General features: G+C 38.1%; 1 protein-coding gene across 4 annotated transcripts in view; it reads right to left on the minus strand.

Annotated features, from left to right (window-relative positions):
- The window catches only part of PRKN (parkin RBR E3 ubiquitin protein ligase), a 1,211,540-nt gene that overhangs the window by 1,111,546 nt on the left and 76,580 nt on the right, over positions 1–23,414 (minus strand). For 3 of the 4 annotated variants that reach the window (XM_043457375.1, XM_043457372.1, XM_043457373.1), the window contains exon 2: positions 23,047–23,178. The exons of the other annotated variant lie outside the window; for it this stretch is intronic. In XM_043457375.1, the coding sequence (XP_043313310.1) occupies positions 23,047–23,056 (10 nt within the window). In that variant the 5' untranslated portion in view covers positions 23,057–23,178. The remainder of the gene's footprint in view (positions 1–23,046; positions 23,179–23,414) is intronic. 4 annotated transcript variants of the gene reach the window in all.

A 23,414-nucleotide genomic window follows, 5' to 3' on the forward strand; every position in this document is an offset into this window, starting at 1 on the left:
CTTTTTGTGTAAGGAATAATTTACTTGTACAGAATAATTTAAATTTCTAATACAGAGATTTTATAATGAAAACTTGGCTTTTCTCTTAAATTCAAAGGAATATATACCTTATAACACTTTCCAAGGGACTTCTAAAATTAGCAATTACATAGATGAATGGTTTATTCTTTGCAAACATTGCTACACTAAACACTCTAGAATTTAAAGTTCATTTAAGCTTCCTGACACTAAATATTTCTTTTTTTATGTTTCAAACTCACAAAAGCAACATAAGCTTGAAAGAAAAGCAGGAGATTAAAATAAAGGAAGGTTCTTTTCCAATGGCAAAAAAGATGAATAATTTTCCAAGGAGAGTTCATCAAGGCTAGAAACTAGCAGAAAAATAGTAGCCCTCACCTTCAAAGAACAAGCTAATCTTAAAACACACCCCATCTTCTGTTCAGCTTTGATGTACTAATATGTCGATTTGTCTTCAGTCTCAAGGCTGGTGCCCAAGAGGCTACAGTGATTAAAAAAAAAAACAAAACCCTATGTCTTATATAAAAATGCATATCTAATAAGGCTTACTCTATTTCTAGTGATTTTTTAAAAATGCGACAGAAGAACCTAATTTTCAAAAGAAAACTTATAGGCGCCCCCAAATACATATATCAAAGAAGTAAAGTGGAGTTGTTTTGCATAAGGAAGTTGGGGGGAGGGACTGAAAAGCCTCATAACTTAGTTTTATGACCTGGAGACACAGCAAAGATGCCTTTTCCTCAAAGGAGACTGAAGTTCACTCTCCAAATACATGCAGGGGAAAAAAAAAAAAACCTGTGACTTCACATTTTGAAATGAATATAGACATATTTTCCATAAATACTTATTGAAAATGAAAATATTTCAGCAACTAATTTGTGAACTAATACGTAACAAAATGGTAGAGACACTTGTTGAGAGCTACATGTGACATCAAGTGCTTGTGCTCAGTCGTGTCTGACTCTTTGCGACCTCGTGGAATTCAGCCCCCCCAGGTTCCTCTGTCCAGGCAAGAATACCGGATTGGGTTGCCATTCCCTTCTCCAGCGGATTTTCCTGACCCAGGGGTTGAACTTGCGTCTCCTGTATTGCAGGCAGATTCTTTACCGCTAAGCCACATGCAACATAAAAGGCACAAATTCTACTCTCCAGGATCAAACGAGTTTCCTATAAAGTTGAAGCCAAACTACAGAGTGCTTAATTCTGTAGCAGATCAATACAGGGTGGAGTATTTAAGTGGATGAACCAAGGAGGAAAAAGGAAAGATTTTCCTCAACTGCATTTTTTGAGGATAACCAGCATTCAAGCAAACTGGAGGAGGAAGACGAGCACCAGTGGGGGAAGCCTGGCAGATTTCAGAGAAAAGGACACATCAAGGTGACAAGATAGCGTCTGTGTAATGAAATGGAAAATGACATTTTTTGGAGTTTGAAGGGAAATAAAATTAAACCACAAGTAGTGGGAAATATAATTAGTGATTGCTTCCACCTCCTGTTGGGCCTGTCCTTTCTTAGCTCAGACCAGGCTTGGACCAATGGCTTGCTTTGACTGATGACATGGATCAAAAGAGGTGGCCAAGACTTCCCTTCCATCTGCCGTAGGTTGGATGTAGCCTGGATAGGACCAGCACATCCCAGGGCAAAGGCAGCATAAGCAATACTATGCCAGTCCACAAGGAACATGGAACTGGGCAAGGAATAAATCGATAGTGGTGAAGCCACTGGATCCATCACTACTGCAGCATAGACTAGCCTGACTGATGGACAGATTACAACCAGATTAAGTACGATGTTACAATGAGGACCTGATGTCAAGTGTCTCATGCTAAAGCACCAGTTTGCACCTCCAAACATGTCTTTGTGCTCAGTGGTTTTAACCTGGGGGTGGGTGATGCTGAGTTTGGTTTTGTCTGGTCTTGACATGGCAGCCTGATGGTCCACATTTAGAAATCAAAGAAATCTAGAAATCAAAGATGAAAAGAAATGTCTTTGCTCAAATAGCATTGTGTTAGCGAGACTTGAATGGCTGATTTAAAATTGTAAAGCAGCCTCCTCGTCATTTATTACACTCTGTAAGTTCCTTTCTTGCTGTCTTTTTTCTCCATAGCACATCTATGCACATAGCACATGTGCATAAATACATGCATAAACATACATGTATATACACCTTATTTGTTTACTTATAAAGTTGCAAAACCTTGAAAATTACTATCCATTTCACAGTGTCTTCCTAAAAAATCATTATCTCTATACTCCCAGGAAGAAGTGACAATTCCCTTTTTAACAGATGAAAATAGGAAAGGCAAAAGCACTGGGAAATTTATTCCAGTTACTTCATTAGTAACAACTTTCAAGAAAGACTTGGAGCCTGTTTTCTCTAACAGATAAATTATATCACAGCTCAAAGCAAGTCTTGAACTGCACAGGACTGACAGATTTTGACTAATGAAGGACGTGCTTCAGCTGAGCAGGTGCTAGGAAAAGCCCCACTCATGTTGCCAAAGCAAAACAGTATTACTTAAGACCAAAGATAAAATGCAGAACCCGTTTTCCCCATGATGAGCGAGGTATTTCTGGTATATTATGGGTTAACATGCCTTTCTTTCTTGTTTTTTGCAAGCTGACTGGAGGAGTTACCATTTTCATGTTTGTTTGTTTTTAATGGCAAAACAAATGTGAAGTTTTAAACAAAACAATTTTAATGTACTTTTGTAATGCTATGATTTGAAAAGTAGAGACTGACTACACTATTACCTGGTAACTCAGATGGTAAAGAACCCTCTGGCAATGTAGGAAACCTGGATTCAATCCCTAGGTTGGGAAGATCCCCTGGAGAAGGGAATGCCTACCCACTCCAGTATTCTGACCTGGAGAATTCCATGGACAGAAGAGCCTGGCAGGTTGTCCATGGGGTCGCAAAGATTCAGACATGACTGAGCAACTTTCACTTTCAAGACGGTTCACAGATAGCATGATTTTTTTTTCTTGCTTTCAAAAAACCTTTTCCCTCGAGGTAAGCCACAATACCTTTGAGATCAACTCTCAAACTAATCAGAGAAGAAATACTTACTTATGAATTCCTACTCTCATTATTTCACAGATGACTGAAATCTAAACTAGAACACTCTATGGATATTCTAAAAAATTACCTGAGCATGGGATGATTAAAATATAGTACCATCACACATGTCTCCAGCAGCATTATATTCTAGGAAACATTAATTAAAAAAAAAAGAGAGAGAGAGAGAGAAACTGACCTTTCAAATTTTGAACAAGTCAAAAAGCTTCAAATATTTGATAATTACCAGTAGTGTCATATACCTGATGATTACCACTAGTCGTAAGGGGGTATTCAACTTCAGGACAGATAAGGCAAAAACCCCAGTGTGGAACTCACAATTACAGTAGACTGCGACAAAAACACATAATTACATCATCTGAAACTGACTATGGAGAAATTTGTAGAAAGTGCTATGAGGATTTCAAGGTGGAAGTAAACATGTCTTGAAGACGAAGGAAAATTTCTAGGAATTGATATTTGAGCTCTGGGCTTTAGGGAGTAGATGTTATCTCATAAGGTCAAACATAATCAAACATGTAAGGACTATAAAAGTCTTTGATTATAAGCAAGAAGAAGTAAGCCATTGGTGACAATAATTTGACAATGGAATAGAATCCAGATTTTCAGGAAATCAGGAATGAAAGGGAGGTAAGGAAGAGAACAAAGGTCATTCTTTCTGTAAGTTTTCATGATGATGACACAAAGGAAATAAATGACAGCTGCTTGAGGGCAAAGTGGAGTGGGAAACTGAGACAGAGGAAACTGCAATATAATTGTCTAGACCACAGTGTAGAAGACGTTGAAGATAAATACATTTTAGACAGCAAAGAGAGGAGATGTAATGGTGAAGCAAAATCAAACAGAAATAACACTGAAGGTGAAGGAGGGAAGACTATCCTTTATTGAGTACTCAGTGTGTGCCAGATTTGTATTGTATACTTTCTTACACCTTTCCTTAATTAAGCAAGCATCATTCATAGGGTATTGCTATCCCTAATTAATAGTCAGGAAATGATGGAGTAGAAAGTCTTATCAAAGATAGAACATCTCAGAGGTGATAGTCTCTCTCTGGGAAACAGAAGACAAAGTCATCTGTTCTAAAAAGCATTAGTAATCACGTTTTAAAAATGGTAGAGCTCCTGTGTTGGATGGAGAAGCTAGTTCATAGCAGATAAAATAGGAAAGAAATAATCCTAATATATAGCAATTATTATGTAATAACAAAAAATCTGGAATGACTTAATTTTTTTAAGCACTTAGTTCAACAATCAGTGTATCTCTTTACATGGATAAGGATCCAATGTATGTTTTAGTGACAACAGCCTTAGTTTAGTTCAAACTGATGTTATCTGCATCAGTCCTTTATAATGTTTAATTTTAACTCCAATATAGGCACCTCTGTAAGGTAGTTGTACTAAAATAGTATCCCATGTACTATTTCACAAGTATTTTCCCCTGTGAAAACTCCATGCTGGGATCACTATCAAATGACTAATTTAAAGCTAATTATTTTAGCATTAATTTAGATAATGGGCCATAACAAATGGAAAAAGAATACTTGGATATTTCACCGGTTTTCTACTGCCACAAATGAGATACAAGAAAACATTTCTGCTGTTATTTTTTTTAATTTATACATTAAAACATACCCTAAAATAACTCCAAAGCGTTGTCATATTTATAAATTATATTCTAGCTGATCAGAGAATGCAATAAATAAATAAAAGTTTTAACACTAAGTTTATTAAGTCAAACTCAATTTTGTAACTTTTTTTGGTGTGAAAAAACAGCTAATATATAATGCCTGACCACATGGTCTTGCAGTCCTTTTGCTAATTACCTATAAACCACTGAATAGGTTTTACAGTGGCTACTTCTTACTAACCATATTGTTTCCCTAAAAATGTATTCCTCTTTTCACACATTTTTGTTTTAACTATTGTCAAGAGCATTTATACTTTTTAATAGCATATATGGCAGATGACTGGATATACAACATGACATATACGTATTTAAGGGAATGATGCTTTACATTTAAATTAATGTTAATTGCTTGATAAAAGTTTCAGCAGACCAAAATATTGCAAGTTTTATTTTAGTCAACATTTAAAAATTCTTCATTAAAACCTGGCAGCCTCAAGCACAAAATGTGGCAGACAGACATTAAAATGTTGTAATAACAGTTTCTAATACAGAAAGTAATTAGCTCTTTAAAAGAAAATGATCTATTTTATATAAGCCATATCTAACTTGGGACATCTGCTTTAAACAATGATAGAATTAAATTTGAATTCTGTCATATAATAAATCTAGAATTATAATTAATTTTTAAAGTACAAGCAGTTGGATAGCACAGCAGAGGAAATGATACGAAATTAAAACTTTAAAAGCATTTAAACACTAAGAAAATCTTGACTTCTAGCCCTCCCAGGAATTTTTATATGTTCCATTCTTTGTTCAACTGGATAAACTCCATGGCCCAATGCAAATTTCTACTGGACCAGAATTACATCCGATTTATCACCTGCATCAACCATCCACACAGGTCTGAAGGTATTTGTTGCAATATAAGGTCTATACCTTTCAACTCCAGTAAGTGTCTTACTTGTACAGTGAACACATTGGTTTGTTATCACTTTAAATCATATAGCAATAGCATATAAAAATAATAAAAAATTACTGACTATATCAAATAATTAGTAGGTATCCAAAAAGCCTTTTTAACTAAAACAACTGTAAATTCTTCCCTAAGCTTTTCACTGTCCTGACAACCTAAGAGGTTTCCTACTTGTTAATACTGCACAGATCTTTAGAAAAACTAATATCAATTACTTTGATTTCCCAGGCTGCCCAAACTGCTAATAGAACTTAGTAATTAAAGCTATTTTAAAATGACCCTAAATCTGAGCATCTTCCCATTTAGCCTGATTAGAAGCAGCCATCAATAGTAACATCAATCGCTGACAATTCGGTATACATTTGACGTGGTAGAGGTGATCATTATCTAAAATCTCTATCCTAAAATGTGACTATCATCTGGGGAAAAACATGTAATGGGGAATTAAGATATTTCTAGTTCCAATAACTGATTCTACCATGAATCTTGTATAAAGTCTTCACATTCAGAGGCAAAGATCTCTTTATTGTAATATTCCATCTCACACTAAATGGCCTTGAATTCTGCCAGTATTTTAAAAGCCCACTTTGTTCATTCCCTCCCTTTCACCACAAATGCAATAAGTTATCAATACATTGTGCACTGTCTTATAAATGTGTTCAGAGGCAGGTCCCCAAACTGATGATAGGTATTCAGAATAAAATACTATTCAGAACTGCTAACTTGTAAAGCAAAAAAAATAAAATAAAATCAATAGGAATCAACATAAGTTTTATAGAACTACTTGGCCACATTTTAAAGACTGGTCAAACTGACTAGTATAACCAGGAAATTATAGATATTGATTCTTAAGTCTTTTGGTAGAATTTCCATCATTTGCCAAAACTTCATTCAAATATGACAGGCCACAAGACTTTGCAGCCACCAAGTAAAGGCCTGAAAACTTCTATGGTATTTGAAGGGCATGGTGATCTACTTTCTAGAGAAAAACAAAAGCTTTAGAGCAGAGCCATTTGCTTTTTCAGAGCAAACTTCATGTGAGGTCACCTATTTCTGTCCTTATAAAGTTCTAGTCTGCTGTATTAAGAAGTCTGTAAGTTTAATGGACTGGTTCCAAATACTGAAAGGAGTATGCCAAGGCTTTATATTGTCACCTGCTTATTTAACTTATATGTAGAGTACATCATGTGAAATGTTGAACTGGAAGACTCACAAGCTGGAATCAAGATTGCCAGGAGAAATATCAACAACCTCAGACATGCAGATGGTACCACTCTAATGGCAGAAAGCTAAGAGGAACTAAAGAGCCTCTTGATAAGAGTGAAAGAGGAGAGTGAAAAAACTGGCTTAAAACTCAACATTCAAAAAACAAAGATCATGGCATACAGTCCCATCACTTCATGGCAAATAGATAGGGAAACAATGGAACCAGTGACAGACTTTATTTTGAGCTGCTCCAAAAATCACTGCAGATGGTGACTGCAGCCATGAAATTAAAAGACGCTTGCTCCTTGGAAGAAAAGTTATGACAAACCTAGACAGCATATTAAAGAGCAGAGACACTACTTTACCAACAAAGGTCCATATAGTCAAAGCTATGGTTTCCAATAGTCGTGTATGGATGTGAGAACTGGACTGTAAAGAAGGCTGAGCACAGAATTGATGCTTTTGAACTGTGGTGTTGAAGAAGACTCTTGAGAGACCCTTGGAGAGCAAGATCAAACAAGTCAATCCTAAAGAAAATCAATCCTGAATATTCATTGGAGGGACTAATGCTGAAACTGAAGCTCTAATACTTTGGCCACCTGATACAAAGAGTCAAGTCATTAAAAAAGACCCTGATGTTGGGAAATACTGAGGGTAATAGGAGAAAGGGGCGGCATAGGATGAGATGGTTAGACAGCATCACTGACTCGGTGGACATAAGTTTGAGCAAACTCTGGGAGATAGTGAAGGACAGAGAAGCCTGGTGTGTTGCACTCCATGCGGTCAAAAAGAGTTGTTCACAACTTAGCAACTGAACAACAACAAATAAGTTAAATGCCAAAATTAAATTACAACTGTCAACAATCACTTACAGATGGAAGACCGGTTGTCCTTATACTATAGTAACCAGCTCTTCCAACAGGACGTTGCAGTGTTAACCCCGGGACCTGCCTGAGGGGTCCCTTTTAAAAGGATACTGTAAGAATTGATTTTGTGTAAATATAATAACAAAGAGAAATATGTAAATAAGACAGACATAAAAATTGAAATGATAGACAAAACTGTGACCGACACAAAAATTCAGTTTGTTCATAATAATATAAAAAATATAAGAAACTACTCTAATAAAATAGTCTAATGTAATTAAAAAAAATCAAGTTAACTTCTCCATAATAGAACATATTTTATAGAAATTTTGTGTGTGTGTGTGTAATAAAGTTTTATTAAAGTATAAAGGAGATAGAGAAAGCTTCTGGCATACGCATCAGAAGGGGGCAAAAGAGTACCCCCTTTGCTAGTGTTAGCAATGGAGTTACATACTCTCCAATGAATCCAAAAATGTCTGGAGGCTGCAAAGTCCTCACCAGACCCACTCCCATAATTTACATCTTAAGATAACAGAGTTGGCCAGAAGGTTTAATCCAAAGATTGTCCTCAGGCAGGATACATCCTTGTAAAGACCAGACCTACTCCCATAATTTATGTTTTAAGATAACAGAATTAGCCAGAGGGTTTAATCCAAAGACTGTCCTCAGGCAGGATACATTATTGTTATATAATCCTAAGGAATGTAGAGGAAAAAACGTAAAAAACTTTGTCCTTTCTTCCTCCTTGAATATCCCAGACCTCTCTCTCCTTGGGGACCCCTAGACTTCTTATTAACCTGCCTAGGAACTGACTCTCTCATTCCCCCTTTCCTTTTAGGAGAATTATGTTGCCTAGGGAAAAGGAGCATCGTTCTCATTCCATAACTGCTTCCGAGCTGACAAGGGGCGTTGTCCCTAAATTGGTTGAGGCAACATATTCTCCTAATCCTCATAGTGAGGATGTCTGATCCAGGGGCTCCAAGTAATAGTTGGAGGAGGCTGTGGCACTCATAGGAGCTTGGACAACTATTTGTAAATTAAAAGCTTTTAGACAGAAAACCCCATTATACAGTTACAGATATAAGGCAAAATAGTCATTAAACCAAGTTAAAATCAAAATGAAAAGTCACATTATGTCCATAGTTACATCAGTCCATCTTAATGTTGTTAGATGTCATCAGTTTAAGAAGAGGCATTTTTCTGAAAAACATATACAAAACTAACATTCAAAGGATTTGGTAGGTGCAATCCTGTGTGAGAAGGATTTTTTTATTTAAAATATTAGTAGTATTAACTTTCAATACTTAAGTTATATGTTACGTGTGTATTAACTTTGAACGTATCTTTTACATCCATCTCTCAGCATTTCACTGCTACTCCTTATGGCAACCCAGGTAAGTACTACAGTGGTATCTCATGGTTTGAAATCAAACTAAACCCATAAATGGGGGCTTCCCTGGGGGTTCAGTTAGTAAAGAGTCTGCCTGCAACACAGGAAACCCCGGTTTGATCCCCGAGTTGGGAATAGCCCATGGAGAAGGAAATGGCAACCCACTCCAGTATTCTTGCCTGGGAAATCCCATGGACAGAGCAACCTGGCAGGCTACAGACCATGGGGTCGCAAGAGTTGGACATGAGTTAGTGACTAAATCTAAACTAAAAAGTGAATTGGTCCATTTTACTCCTTGGGAAAATAAAGATCATAACCCCTAAGATTCTAGCTTCTAGGGAAGTTCAATTGTTTTTATAAAAGCAGATTTATAAAACTTCATACACTTTGGCTGATTCTTCACTTCGGAAATCATATGAACGCATTCGGAGCTGGAGGTTGCAGGTTGCCTGGCTTCTGCTCCCACTCACTGAATGTCGTGGCCCATGAACCCCACTGCTAGTGCCTGCAGCCCTGTAAGGGTCTCTCTCCCCCTTGGACCTGGAATGTTCCTGGGATGGCAGAATGAAGTGACAGAGGGAAGAAGGCCATTTGTGCCAACCTAAACAAGCGGATACATACGGCAAACTACTTTTCATCATTGCCCCAAATATCCTAAGTAGGAGAGACATATAAACAATGGTTTACTCAACATTAATAAATAGCTTCTAAATAATTAAAAGTGGAAACTGTTCAATGAGACAGTAGATAGTTATAAAGAAAACTCCATGCATGAAGAAATTGCTACAAGGCATAGAGGCAAGAGAACTCACTAGCATTTAGAAACAGACCACAGTGGAGCCTGAATTTCCTTCAAGTCCTGGAACAGCTCTGGTGTGCGGTCCTGCCTCTGCCCTTGGCTCTGGCTCTTCTTTAAGGCTGGAACGCCAGGGGTACATCCTGGGGGCTGAGACCGTGGCCTCTGGAAAGTCTCCTCTCTGCAATTTCTACTTCAGCCTGGATCACTTGCAATTGTAAAGGTACACTCTCATGACTCTCTCCTTCCAGACTGCACATCTCTTACGACAAAATTTCATGTCTTATTTAGCTTGTATCGCCACCAATGGCTGACACAAGGACAGTGGCAGACAAATCTTTATTCAATTAAATAAATCCTCCTAGACTTCAACTGCCCCATTCGTAATATTGAAGTTTTCTGTTCCTTTCAGCTTCTATAATTCTATGATATTTTTTAAATTAATTAATTTATTTATTTTACTTTACAATATTGTATTGGTTTTGCCATACGTTGACTTAAACCCTCCATGGGTGTACATGTGTTGCCCATACGATATTTTTAAATTGAAATCCTGTACTCTTCCCTTAACTATTTTGCATCTATCAAAGAACAAAGCATCTTCTGTAGTTTACCTTGATTTCTCCCTTTCATGCAAGCCAGTCCTGTGTGCTCACAAGAGACAAGTTTCATACACAATAGTTAACAGAGTAGCCTCGGACCTATTTTTTATATATGGGAAAGACACAACCTTGAGTCTTGAGAAGGGTAGTCAACTGAACTCTGAGCCATGTGTCCAATTTACAAAATATACAATTCAATAATAATAATAATTCAATTCCCATCTCCATCACTTTCTTTCCCCCCCTCATACCCCGCCTCCTTCTCTTTCTTGATGTTTGACCATTCATAAAAATCAAATCAGTGCCAGAGAAGGACTTGACTTTTAGGGTAAAGTCATCAACATGATTATGAGTGACGGCTCAAAAGACTCTTGACTTAGCTTGACTGTGTGTGAGACCATATCTGTTAATGATGCTTTTCTTACCCTACGTCTCAAATGTTCTCTAATAGTAGAGCTTTGTCACATTACCTCACCTTGTTATTAAATCTTTCCTATTTTATTTAAATAATACTCTTAATTTGCACTGCTCTTCCAAGGAATTTTATTTCTTAATTTGGCTGACAGTCAGATTTTTCAAACTGTCATTATGATTTAAGAGTTTGCTGATTCTCAGTGATAATCACATAAAGTTCAAAGGAAAACAATTTGATGATACTTAATAGTCTCTGATGATTCCACTAACTGTTTTACACCAGTGGATCTGTTACCTAGTACATGTAAATACCTCAAGCACATGACTAATTTCAAGTTTCAGGGATTGGGAACCTGATCTATATCGTATGGTGCATCTGGCTGAAATTCAGGAAATATGACCTACTCTTCAGACCTACTCCACCAATCTTAATTCCTTGTGTTCATTCAGTTAGTAGCAATATCAGCTCTAAATCATAAAGGCATCAGGGATATTCAGAGAAATATCTGGCTGCCTAACAAGCAAACAACAAGCTTATAAAGCATCCTGGGTACAAGGTGTTCCATAGGAATTAAAATGCTTCTGTACTCTTGAGTGCTGTGACTGAAACATAGTGGAAATTATAATAAAAATCAATTATTTGACACTTTCCAAATCTCAGTAACAGTTCCATATTACTTAAATATTCACACAATTTGCTCACAAAAAAAGTTAATGTTAAACTACTCTAATTTTCATATGCTCCTAATTCTACTATTGGACAATACATCTTTTATTTTTTTTTTTAATACCCTGTGGAAACAAGTCTCCAGGAAGAAAAAAAAAATCTCAGCCACATAAATTCATTCTACTAATCTGACATGAAATAAATACTCAACACAAATACATAAGAAGAGCAACAAATCTTTGACTAAATATGGCTTTGAAATTGCTGAGTTCTCACCCTCTGTTGTGGAGCAATGTAGAAAACCAACCAACAAAGAAGGTTTCAAACCTCTATTTTATCAACAAGGTAACTGTGTTCAAGGGTGATAAAGAGATCATTAAAGGTAGCATGCTGCCTTGTTCAAGGCATCTTAAGGGATTTATTGGGCAAACACATGCAGATACTAATTGTCTCTGCAGCTTCTCAAGAGACCTCGACTGTTGTAAACAGTGACATAGAATGCATGTAGTGCAAAACATAAATGAGAAGAGAAGACATGAAGAAGCAAAATATCGCTAGAGACACAGATGGTTAGACTGAGATCCCAGGGTATCAAATCTGCAAATAAACACACATGCACACACACATACATGCTCCAACTGGGGCCAAACATCCCTTGTAACTCAATAATTCTAACATCCAGAAGAGGCTTCTGATTAGAACCCCTGAGCAAAGTGGACGGAAGTGAGTGAGAGTTAGGACACACAGGTTTCCCGTTAGCACGGGACCAACTCTTAAGCTTTCACCTCTACTTAGCCTTAATATGAGTCCCAGAGAAGTTAATTCAATTCACACAGAATCTCTAGCTTGAAATTAGGAAGAAATGAAAAACTATAATTTCATATTTGACTTCTGTATTCTCTCCTTCCCTAGAAACTGCCTATTATTTATAAAATTAAATAGTGAAAGAGTACCTTAACTAAAAATGTTAGCAAATCCTTGTAAATTTGGGTCATTTGTTAGGTTAATGAGAAACATATTTTTCTTTAGTTTCCTTAAAAGTCACTAACTTATGTCACTTGTTCTTATGTTTACTTCATCAGTATTAATTCTCATGCATTAATTTCTAATTTGTGCAGTATTTTTTCTGCACAAAACTGGATTTTCAAGCCAATGGACGACAAGACTAAAACTGCTTGAAGAAAGCATCTCTAACTCAGCTCCAAGTGCTACAATATAATCAGTGCAGATGATGTTTTCAGATTCCTTCATAGTCTCTTTCATAGTTTCATTCATGATCAGCTTAAAAAAAAAAAAAAGACAAATTCTGAACTGCTGAATTGTGAAGTTCCTTCTCAACTTGTAATTTGTTTTAGTAGACACTGTATTTCCCTCTGTAAAGAACTCCACATTTTCTATTTTCCTTTATGCCTAACAATAAAAGTAAAACAACAATATCCCAAAATGGTTGTTACTACTGTTCAACTCTTTGAGGCACAGAATGAATGATAAGCTTTCAAACAACTCTTTCATGATTCAGTATATAATAAGTATAGACAGGTGACATGATGGTAAACAATCTGCCTGCCAATGCAGGAGATAGGAGATGTAAGAGACTCAGTTTCAGTCTCTGGGTGGAGACGATCTCCTGGAGCAGGAAATGGCAACCCACTGTGGTCCTCTTGACTGGGAAATCCCATGGACAGAGAAGCCTGGCAGACAAAATCCATGGGGTCACAGAGAACTGGACACAACTGAGAGGCTGAGAACACACAAGAATAGACAGGCTAGACCAAAAATAAAAAACAAAACAAAACTGTTTTAGACCAACTGAAGAAAATTTTTATATTAAGGAAACAGGAAAGGCGATAGACTGTCTCCATCTATAGATGCTCCACCGTGCACACATCTCTCTCCACACCTCTGTGGTTCTGCTGCCAACTAGGTCAAGATTGCCCATCTGCCTCTAGGTCATCTTGCTTCACACCACTATAAACATTTTCAAGGAAACAAAGACCTGTTTCGAATTAAATATCTAAAACAGTGTATTTTATATTTTCCATAATCTCATGCTCATCCCAACCTGTTTATTCCTTAGAAGGCTCTACTTGGGGAAATGGCACCACCATCCCCCACTTGCTCAGGTCTAGGAAAGTACAGCTTTTGAAAAGGTAAAACATTGACTTACATATAGATGTCAAATAAACATGTGCCAAAAATTTTATATACTCAGTAATTAATGAGGAAAACAGAAAGATGTTAAAATCAGTTAAAATGGGAATTTGAAGAGCAAGGTGCTTACAAACAATTTTAAAAAGTAGTGTTATGATTGCTATAATAGATACAAAATGAGTTAATGTCCAAAGGGCAATAAATGATACATTTTTAAACCATCTTTTCCACCAGGCAGAAAGTACCTGCATCTCTACCATATCATAATCTATATATTGACCTCTTCCCCTAAAGTTGTGAAATAGGTCAAAAAACAGAAAATCAAAGGACAAAGCCTACACTGAACTGAAGAAACACCCAGTAGCACCTGCCCATTTCTATTCTTCAGAAGATTTTCCTGATATTCTTACCCCTAGATCATAAATAATCCCCACAGGTTGTTCTTTAAACAGAAAGTCTAGCCTCATTAGGTTTAACCTAATTATTCAGAGATGCAATGCAGCAAGGGTCCTGATTAAAAATACAAGTCTTCTTGAGTTTGCTCTACAAATGTAGGGCCTTACAGTACTGAGTAACTATGAAGGATTGAGAATTAACTTCTCTCTACATTTCTTGTTTAGTGTCTCTTAGAGGATTAGATTCTTAAATCCTCAATTATGTTTTTATTGTGAACCTAGAAGACCAAGTCCAAGAGACTTTCCCCATCAGATTTCACCTTTGTCTATGCATCTGGGTTATTCTTCCCTTCTTGGATTCCAAAATTTTCTCAGCTCTCTGATTTGGCAGGGGACCATACAAGTTATGAGGCTGGCACCGTGTAAGCCAGTTCCTACGCCAAGGTTCTTGGGAGGACTCTGTAGGCATTAAACCACATTAGTCTTGCATACAGGCTTCCAAGGGAGTACCTCTCTCTAACAGTGAGCGATTCATACCTGATTCAATGACAATCACTCTCAAAAGTTATATTAGTTGCACAATTGATTTTTCCAACTATATTCTGGTAAAAAGAGGGCAAGATTCTTACAAATCTATTCACCAATAACTAGACTGCCAAGTAAATTAACAAATATCAGTAAAATTGTCATTTCTGAATCCTAAGGGACAACTGAAAATCAGATACCATTAAAATACTTCATTTCAGTTTACCACTCTAACGTCTATTAAACTGAGACTTTGAGACATCTCAAGAAAGAGAAAGGGCTTCCTCACAGAACCATGAAGAATACACCATTCAAACAGTACCAACAATATCCAAATCAATTCCTCTCATCGGTTCATTCAGCCCTTGGTGATTAAGTCCACCAGATATCGCTCCATCTGCTGCTGGACTGAAGAAAGACCCAGAAGCCCTGCCTCTGGCCCTGGTCTAGTCTGGGCACTCCTAACAGTGCCCATTTGGAAGCCTGCACAGAAAACCTGTCCACTGAAGTGAAGTGGCCCACAGTACTGTAGAGTTCTTCCCACAGATTCTGAGACTCTCCCTTGTTGAAAGTACAAATTCAGAGCCATCAGGCGAGCACTAGAGAGAACAACTCTGTTTGATAATGAGACTCATTACTGTCGTTAACTTATTATAGTAACCAGTAATATCACAATGAACAAGAGTAAAATTAACACTTGGGATAGAACACTTAACTATTCCATAATCTTTTCCTCTGCAAGTTAAAAACATACTAGGGACACTGACAAATATCCAGGGCATTTTCAAAATGTATACTATCTATAAAATATGTATATAAGTAAATAATATTTTGCATCTACAGTCTTAACCTATTGAAGGTTGACCATCTTTTCATATGTGACAACTTAACCTATGCAGCCCTTATGACAGCTTGAGCTAATTAAGAAACACAGAACCACCAAACAAACCTCATATTTTCTTCCTATCTTTCTACTTATAAAATGAAAGAACAATACTTGTGATTGTCCAGAGGTCCTCTGGAAAAATGCAAAGACAGTTTTCAGCATAAAAGATATCCTGAAAAAAATTTCACACCAAATCTAAAGAAGGCAAAATCAAGAATTGACAAAAAAGATTTTCTTAGTTAATTAAGATAGAAGCATGGGAGCATAAGAAACAATACTTAGTTATTTATTTATCAAAATTTAAAAAAAAGAAGGTGCAGGAGTATAGGGAAACTTTGGTTCTTCACAAGTGAGGAATCATTGGTCCATCAGTCTTTGCTGTTTGCATGTGTTTATATTGTCTTTGTAAACAATCAAGGACATGATGAGGTCAACACAAAGCTGAGAAAATTATTCTTGAGATACAAAATCCCTGACTCATGGCCAAATTACTCAGCAGGTAAAGAAGAACCTTTTACCATTCTTGGTTAATCTAAGACCAATTTATCATTTTAAGAGAGTGAGTTAATTTACAGCTTCGTATTTGTGCAGTGCTTGGTGGTAAAGTTTTTATGAGATTCTTCCACTGCCTTATTCTCTCTTGTGAATAATCCTATCAAAACTGAGAAAATCTTACTAAAAATTTAATACATTCTATTATTTCTTATCAGATTCAGATACAAGGCAAGGCAGGTAAAATTCCGTTCCCTCAATCAGTCTCCAACTGGCATATCACTCCTTCATCACCCTTCCTATGCTGGAGTTAACTGGTCCTTTAGGGAAACACTGGTCTCATTTTTCTCTTGATAAGCCAAAGGACGCATACAGCTGTGTTCCTATGTCATTATTGCTTCTACTGATAATAATTATCAGTTATGACTTTTAGCACATTTAATAACTTCTATTTCATAGAGAAGGATGGTGGGTAGTGAGACCAGTCTGTCATACACAGTATTTTACCAGGTCAGCAAAGCTCATAGACATATATCACACAATTTTCTGTAGCCACATTCCTCTCTTTTATACCTTCCAAAAGTGGCAAAAAGGAACACATTTATTTTTATTCATAAATTAAGAGTCAAAAATTTCTTTTAAAATTTAAATGTCTTTAGCATTAATTGTTTTAGTATCCTATCTTACCAACTGAATATAACCAATTGAATATCCAACTGATGTACCCAACAGAATGCAGAGTGTCAGGGAATAGCAAGGAGAGATAAGAAGGGCTTCTTCAATGAACAATGCAAAGAAATAGAGGAAAATAACAGAATGGGAAAGACCAGAGATCTCTTCAAGAAAATTGGAATTATCAAGGGAACATTTAATGCAAGAAAAGGCATAGAGGGCAGAAATGGTATGGACCTAACAGAGGCAGAAGAGATAAAGAGGTGGCAAGAATACACTGAAGAACTATACAAAAAAGGTCTTAATGACTCAGATAATTACAATGGTATGGTCACTCACCTAGTGCCAGACATCCTGGAGTGTGAAGTCAAGAGGGCCTTAGGAAGCATTAGTATGAACAAAGCTAGTAGAGGTGATGGAATTCCAGCTGAGCTATTTCAAATCCCAAAAGATGATGCTATTAAAACTCCACAATTTGTCAGCAAATTTGGAAAATTCAGCAGTGGCCACAGGACTGGAAAAGGTCAGTTTTCATTCCAATCCCAAAGAAGAGCAATGCCAAAGATGTTTAAACTACCTCACAACTGAACTCATTTCACATACTTGCAAGGTTATGCTCAAAATGCTTCAAGCTAGACTTCAGTCATACATGAACCAAACATTTTCAGATGTACAAGCTGGATTTAGTAAAAGCAGAGGAACCAAAGATCAAATCGCCAACATTCTTTGGATCATATTACAACATATATATCGTCATGATGGAAGTGCTTTCTTGTTTACTATTTTATTGCCCACTGTTCCACTGAATACTGACAGTTATTCTAATATCAGGACGGTCTGTGGTCCTTTTTACATCCCTAATTGTTATGATTCTTACTACAACTCACATGAATTATCAAGGAAAGGAGGGAAGGATGGGAGGGAAGGGGAGGATGAAGAGAGGGAAGGAAAGAAGGAACAAAAAAAGAAATAAAAGACAAGTCGTTATTATCTCATTCATGGAAAAGGCTGGAGGAGCAAGCACCTGATTGGAAACCCAAAAGAAGAAATCTCCAATGCTATAATTGACTTCAAACTTAACTGTTTTTGTTGGTTTTTTTTTTTTTGCCTTTTGGCTGCATGGTGCAGCATGCAGCACCTTAGTTCCCTGACCAGGGAACGAACCCACAGCCGCTGTGTTGCAAGCACAGATTCTTAACCACTAGACCAACGGGGAACTCCCTATAATTGATTTTTGTGCATCTCCAAATAGTCGGCTCAGTTACACATCTGAGCACCCTACCTGCCTTACAGAAGACAGCTGAGAGCAACAATAAAAGAGATCTATTACAGCTCTTCTTTTTTAGTGTTCTCTTTTACAGAATAAAAAAGAGACAAGAGTCAGGTGTTCTTCGATTATTTCTTTGATACCTAGGATTTTTTTTTTTTTGATGTCATAGTTGTTGTCTTTTGGAAACTAAATTGTGATTGATTTTTTTTTAAAGCATTTATAATAAAGGAGTAAGTAACCAGTCAGATATAAATTAAGAGATTACATCAATCTCACTCCTAAGTGTCTCATCAAAAGATTCTCACACACATACACAAAAGAATCGGTCTTGTTATTTCCAGAGCAATGTTCATAAACTTTCTAAAGTAGATCCCAGTTTTCCTAGGCAAAATGAAGATACCAAATATGTGAAATAAATAAAAGTTATTTTGTGTTTAAAATAGCACTTACAAAAAAAAAAAATAGCACTTACTATCCTAAAAAGTAAAGAGCTACAAGAAAAAAACAAAACAAAACAAGAATGGTTCACGTTTCTACTGTCAAGGACAGAAAGTATACAAGAAACACAAAACTGATCAGGAAACTGAAGTAGTTTAGAAAGTTATAAAGTGAAAAGTCAAACTAGCCCCACAGCCCCTCTGGGAAGCATCTTCAAGGGTTAACACTATTAGCAATTTCTTGTCATTCCCTCTAGAATAATTTTTATTCATTCATCCAAATATATTTATCTCACAGGTAGTATTTTGCTAATTAAATTTATTAAAATAAACCAAGGAGAATATAGAGGCCGTTTTTTGAGCATGAGCTTATTATAGAGTCAAATGTCACCGAGGACAATTGTGGACTCAAGAAATTCTAACATTCATTTTAGTCAGGTGGCTTAATTTGGTTATTTAGTATTACAAGTCTGTATTCAAACACATGAGCAGCTATACTATCTATATAAACTGGTTTTAGCAGCCTGTCTTAAAAATCTCAGATACAGAAATCTTAGTGAGATGTAATAAGTTTGGTTTCAAAGTTGAATTACTAATAATATACAGAAGTTGGTTTAATTCTTTACTTGTGAATATAATTCAAACAAACAAAAATGCTCAGACCTCTGAGCAAGCAGTAAGCTAACATGTTACATTCACTTTTTGTTGTACAGCTCACTAAGGTACGCCGGGGGTCAGCAGGCCTTCTTGCTGCTCACCTAGCAAATAGAAAACTTGCTTCTATGCTCAGTGTAATCACAATCGCACAATTTTCAATACCTTTGATTACTTGTCTTGCCTATGTCCCTTCTCATCTATTTCATCACTCCTCTGTTGCAACAAATAGCATGGAGAAACGCTTTCAGTTCCTGTTATGTAACACCATGTTTGAGTTCCCAGTTCTAGGGATTAGTCAGCCCACTGCTACCCTTGCTGGTAAAGAATCCACCTGCAATGCGGGAGACCTGGGTTGGGACGATCCCCTGGAGAAGGGAAAGGCTATCCACTCCAGTACTCTGGCCTGGAGAATTCCATGGACTGTGTAGTCCACCGGGTCGCAAAGAGTCGGACACAACTGAACGACTTTCACTTTCTGCTACTGTAGCGCAAAATAATTGTCTGTGAAGTGAAATGTGTTGATCACTAGAAAGAGTCCCAATTAGTCCCCTATACACCCATCCTCAACTATTTTCAGAAAGGTCACAACATTTCTATCATAAAATTAAGAACTCTTTGAGGCTATAAGTAAGAAGGAGACTACAGATAGAAAATGAGAGCGCTGCAGAACTCAAGACTAGAACATCAAACATCACATGTGCCTACTTGGCAAGATCAAGACAGCTTTCTCCTAAAAGCTTCAAAATGCTCTGCCTTAAGAACATACTTTAAACCATATTTGCATAACATATATCTCTGCCCTGAGATTTTACATTATGCTACATGAGATTCCAACAGTCAGTCTCCCTGTATTTACAAGAATTCTTTCTGTATGCAACTCTTCTGAGGAAATTAAAGTCTTGGCTATCTTTTACTCTAAAAAATCATATTAATACTGTGTGAGGAAGCTCCTTTTTACCAATAAGCACTTATCTCTTGGCTTGGCTCACAATGTAGATACGAGTATGTACAAACATACTGTAGCTGGTTTTATCTGTTGACTTGGCTAGGCGGTGGTGACCAATTGTTTGATCAAACATTCATCTAGATGCAGCTGTGAAGATTACTTTGTAAGTTGTGATTAACATCTGCAATCAGCTGACTCTAAGTAAAGGAAACTATCCTCCACAATGTAGACGGACCTCCTACAGTCAGTGAAAGAGCCAAAAACCTGAGATTTCCTGGGAAAGGAATTCTGCCTTAATTCTGTCACATAAAATTCCTGCCTGAGTTTCCAGCCTGCTGGCCTGCCCTAAAAATGTCAGACTTGTCAGGCCTCGTAGGCATGTAAGCCAATTCTTTAAAATAAATCTTATTACAGCTCTCTTATTATATCTATCTAATCTTGGTTCTGTTTCTCTGGAACCCCAACTGATACACATATCAAATCTCTGACAACAGAATATTCAACAAATATTTATTGAGGGCATTTATGTGTCAGATATTGTTCTAGGTGGGATTCTCAGGTGGTTCAGTGGTAAAGAATTCGCCTGCCAAAGTGGGAGACCTGGGTTTGATCTCTGGGTCGGGGAAGATCTCCTGGAGAAGGAAATGCCAACCTAGTCCAGTATTCTTGCCTGGGAAATCCCATGGACAGAGGAGCCTGGCGGGCTACAGCCCATGGTGTCACAAGAGTTGGACGTGACTCAGCGACTAAATAGGTGAAGGTGATATAATAATAGAACTGACAAAAGTCTCTATGTCCACAGAGCTCATACTTTAATTGTACTGAGATGAGAAGTTAAAGTTTTAGGTAAAGTGACCATGTGATTTATCACACAATCCAGGACACTTTAAGGGTGAAATGGGGCACAAGTAATAATTATGCCAGGACAGCATGCCTAAACCATAAATACTCTGGACAAAGCAGCCTGATACAAATCTCCTTTAACCTTTGGTAAACTTAGGGCCCATCTTCCCCAAAGGCCAATGTATTTGGTTAAGTACAGAGAGCCAAAGAAGTATATAATTAATCAAGGTTGAGGCGTAGACCTACAAGGATCTCAGATTCAAGGTGCCGTGGGTTCATATTCCAGTTATGCCTAGATCAATTACATATTACACAAAGCATTCAACTGTTATGAGTCTTAATCATGCCATTTAGAAATCTATATATTAATGAGAACTAATGAGAATCTGCAAATCATATATGAAAGGAGTTGTGACATGACAGACATTCAATAAAGAATATATAAAAATAGATCGGCAGGCTTCCCCGGTGGTCCAGTGGTTAACAGTCCGCCTTGCAATGCGAGGGAAAGCAGCTCGACCCCCTGCCTGGGAGGGTCCCACATGCCGCGGAGCAACTAAGCCCGGGGGCCACAGCGACTGAGCCTCAGCTCCCGAGCCACCAAGGCACAACCACTGAAGCCCGCACGCCCTAGGGCCCGCGCCCCGCAGAGGGGCCACCACCGCGGCGAGAAGCCCGCGCGCCCTAGGGCCCGCGCCCCGCAAAGGGGCCACCACGGTGAGAAGCCCGCACACCGAGGTGAAGAGCAGCCGCCGCCCTCCGCAACTAGAGAAAGTCTGAAGGCAGCAACACAGACCCCAGGGCAGCCAAAAATAAATAAATAAATATTTTTTTTTTAAAAATAGAACACCAAAATAAGCAAGGGTGGGGATAGTTTTGCCTCTAAGTCTTTCTATTCTCCTTGACCAACAGGCCCTGGCATGAGATAATTTTATTAAATGCAACAGTAATAATGAAATTACAGCCTGCTATAACACTTGTGAGCATGGGCGTGCACGGCTGACGAAATCTGCCATTTATCATTTTTAATATTGCTAGAACTTACTCTGGATTCACGTTTCAAATGTCTATTTTCATGAAACCGAATTCGACACCAACACACACTGAAGTGGAGGCTGAATTAAGAGGAGACCTGCCAGTTGTCCAGCCTGGCTCGAACGTCTGCCAGGAAACAATGGTGAGGACACTTTCTCTGAAGGGTCACCACCTAAGCCGAAACACCTATAAACACGTCATAGCATTTTTGAAGCTGGTTTGATAACTCTTTGCTGTTGCTGTTTAGTCACTAAGAGAGTCTTGTCTGACTCTTTGCGACCCCATGGACTGTAGTCTGCCAGGCTCCTCTGTCCATGGGAATTTCCCAGGCAAGAATACTGGAGTGGGTTGTCATTACCTTCTCCAGGGGATCTTCCTGACCCAGAGGTGGAACCTTCATCTCTTAAATTGGCAGGCGGTTTCTTTACCCCTGAGCCAGTGGGGAAGCCCTTGATAAATCTTTATCCCTGGCTAAAACCTCAGATTGTATACTGGGACCATGCCCGCTAGCTATCTGCAAAAAAATATAAATACCTCTGAGTATGACCTCAAAAGTAAGAAAAACCCTCCTTTCTCTCCTGTTTTGTTTTGTTTTTTTTCCCTATTGGCTTACTGCAGGGCCCCATGGTCTTACTCCATTCCCTTGGGGTCCTCCCAATACAGGCGTGAGCCAAGGGGATCTACCATGAAAATGATATACTAACTCTGAGAAAGGAAGGGTGAGGCTGCTGACCTGTAAGGACAGCCCGGGTGTGACAATCCTTTCAGAATGCAAACTCCTAAATGATGCCAAGCTGTGTACACTTCCTTCCATTATGGCAGAGATAGTAGCTGGGGTGGAGGGGAGCAGGAGATCTAAGGAGAGGGAAGATCTGAGTCCCAGTGCCTTTTCCCCGCAGGCAGGAATGTCCAGGGCCTCCTCGTCCCACACACACAATTAACTGCTATTACTGGCATCACTGACTCGGCGGACCTGAGTTTGAGCAGACTCCGAGAGATGATGCAGGAGAGGCAACCCTGGCGTGCTGCAGTCCCCTGGGTCACAAAGGGTCAGACACCACTGAGAGACTGAACAACAACAACAAAGAAGGGTTGATTTACCTTTCATCATTGTTAGTGAGTCCAAGCTGCCTCTGAGACGAGTTGTTCAGGCAAACGGTGAGACTGTATTCAGACTCAAGAGGACGACAGCGGAAAGTCTCAAACACTTTGTTGAGGTCAGGATGTCAGGCTCTAGAGTAAAACAGAAGGGGAGGAGTTGAGGGAGTAAATTAAAAGGCCACCATCTTGCAAATCTCTCCTGGAAAGGCCAACCTCCAGGAGGGGAGGGGATCTGTTAATCTCTTCTTTCTGGCAGCCATTCACAGGTGGGTGGTAGTGGTGAAGTCGCTCAGTCGTGTCTGACTCTTTGTGAGCCCATGGACTGTAGCCTACAGTCCTCAGTCCATGGGATTTTCCAGGGAAGCATA

The sequence above is a fragment of the Cervus canadensis genome, chromosome 33 (assembly GCF_019320065.1).
Source record: "Cervus canadensis isolate Bull #8, Minnesota chromosome 33, ASM1932006v1, whole genome shotgun sequence".
Taxonomy (NCBI): Eukaryota; Metazoa; Chordata; class Mammalia; order Artiodactyla; family Cervidae; genus Cervus; species Cervus canadensis.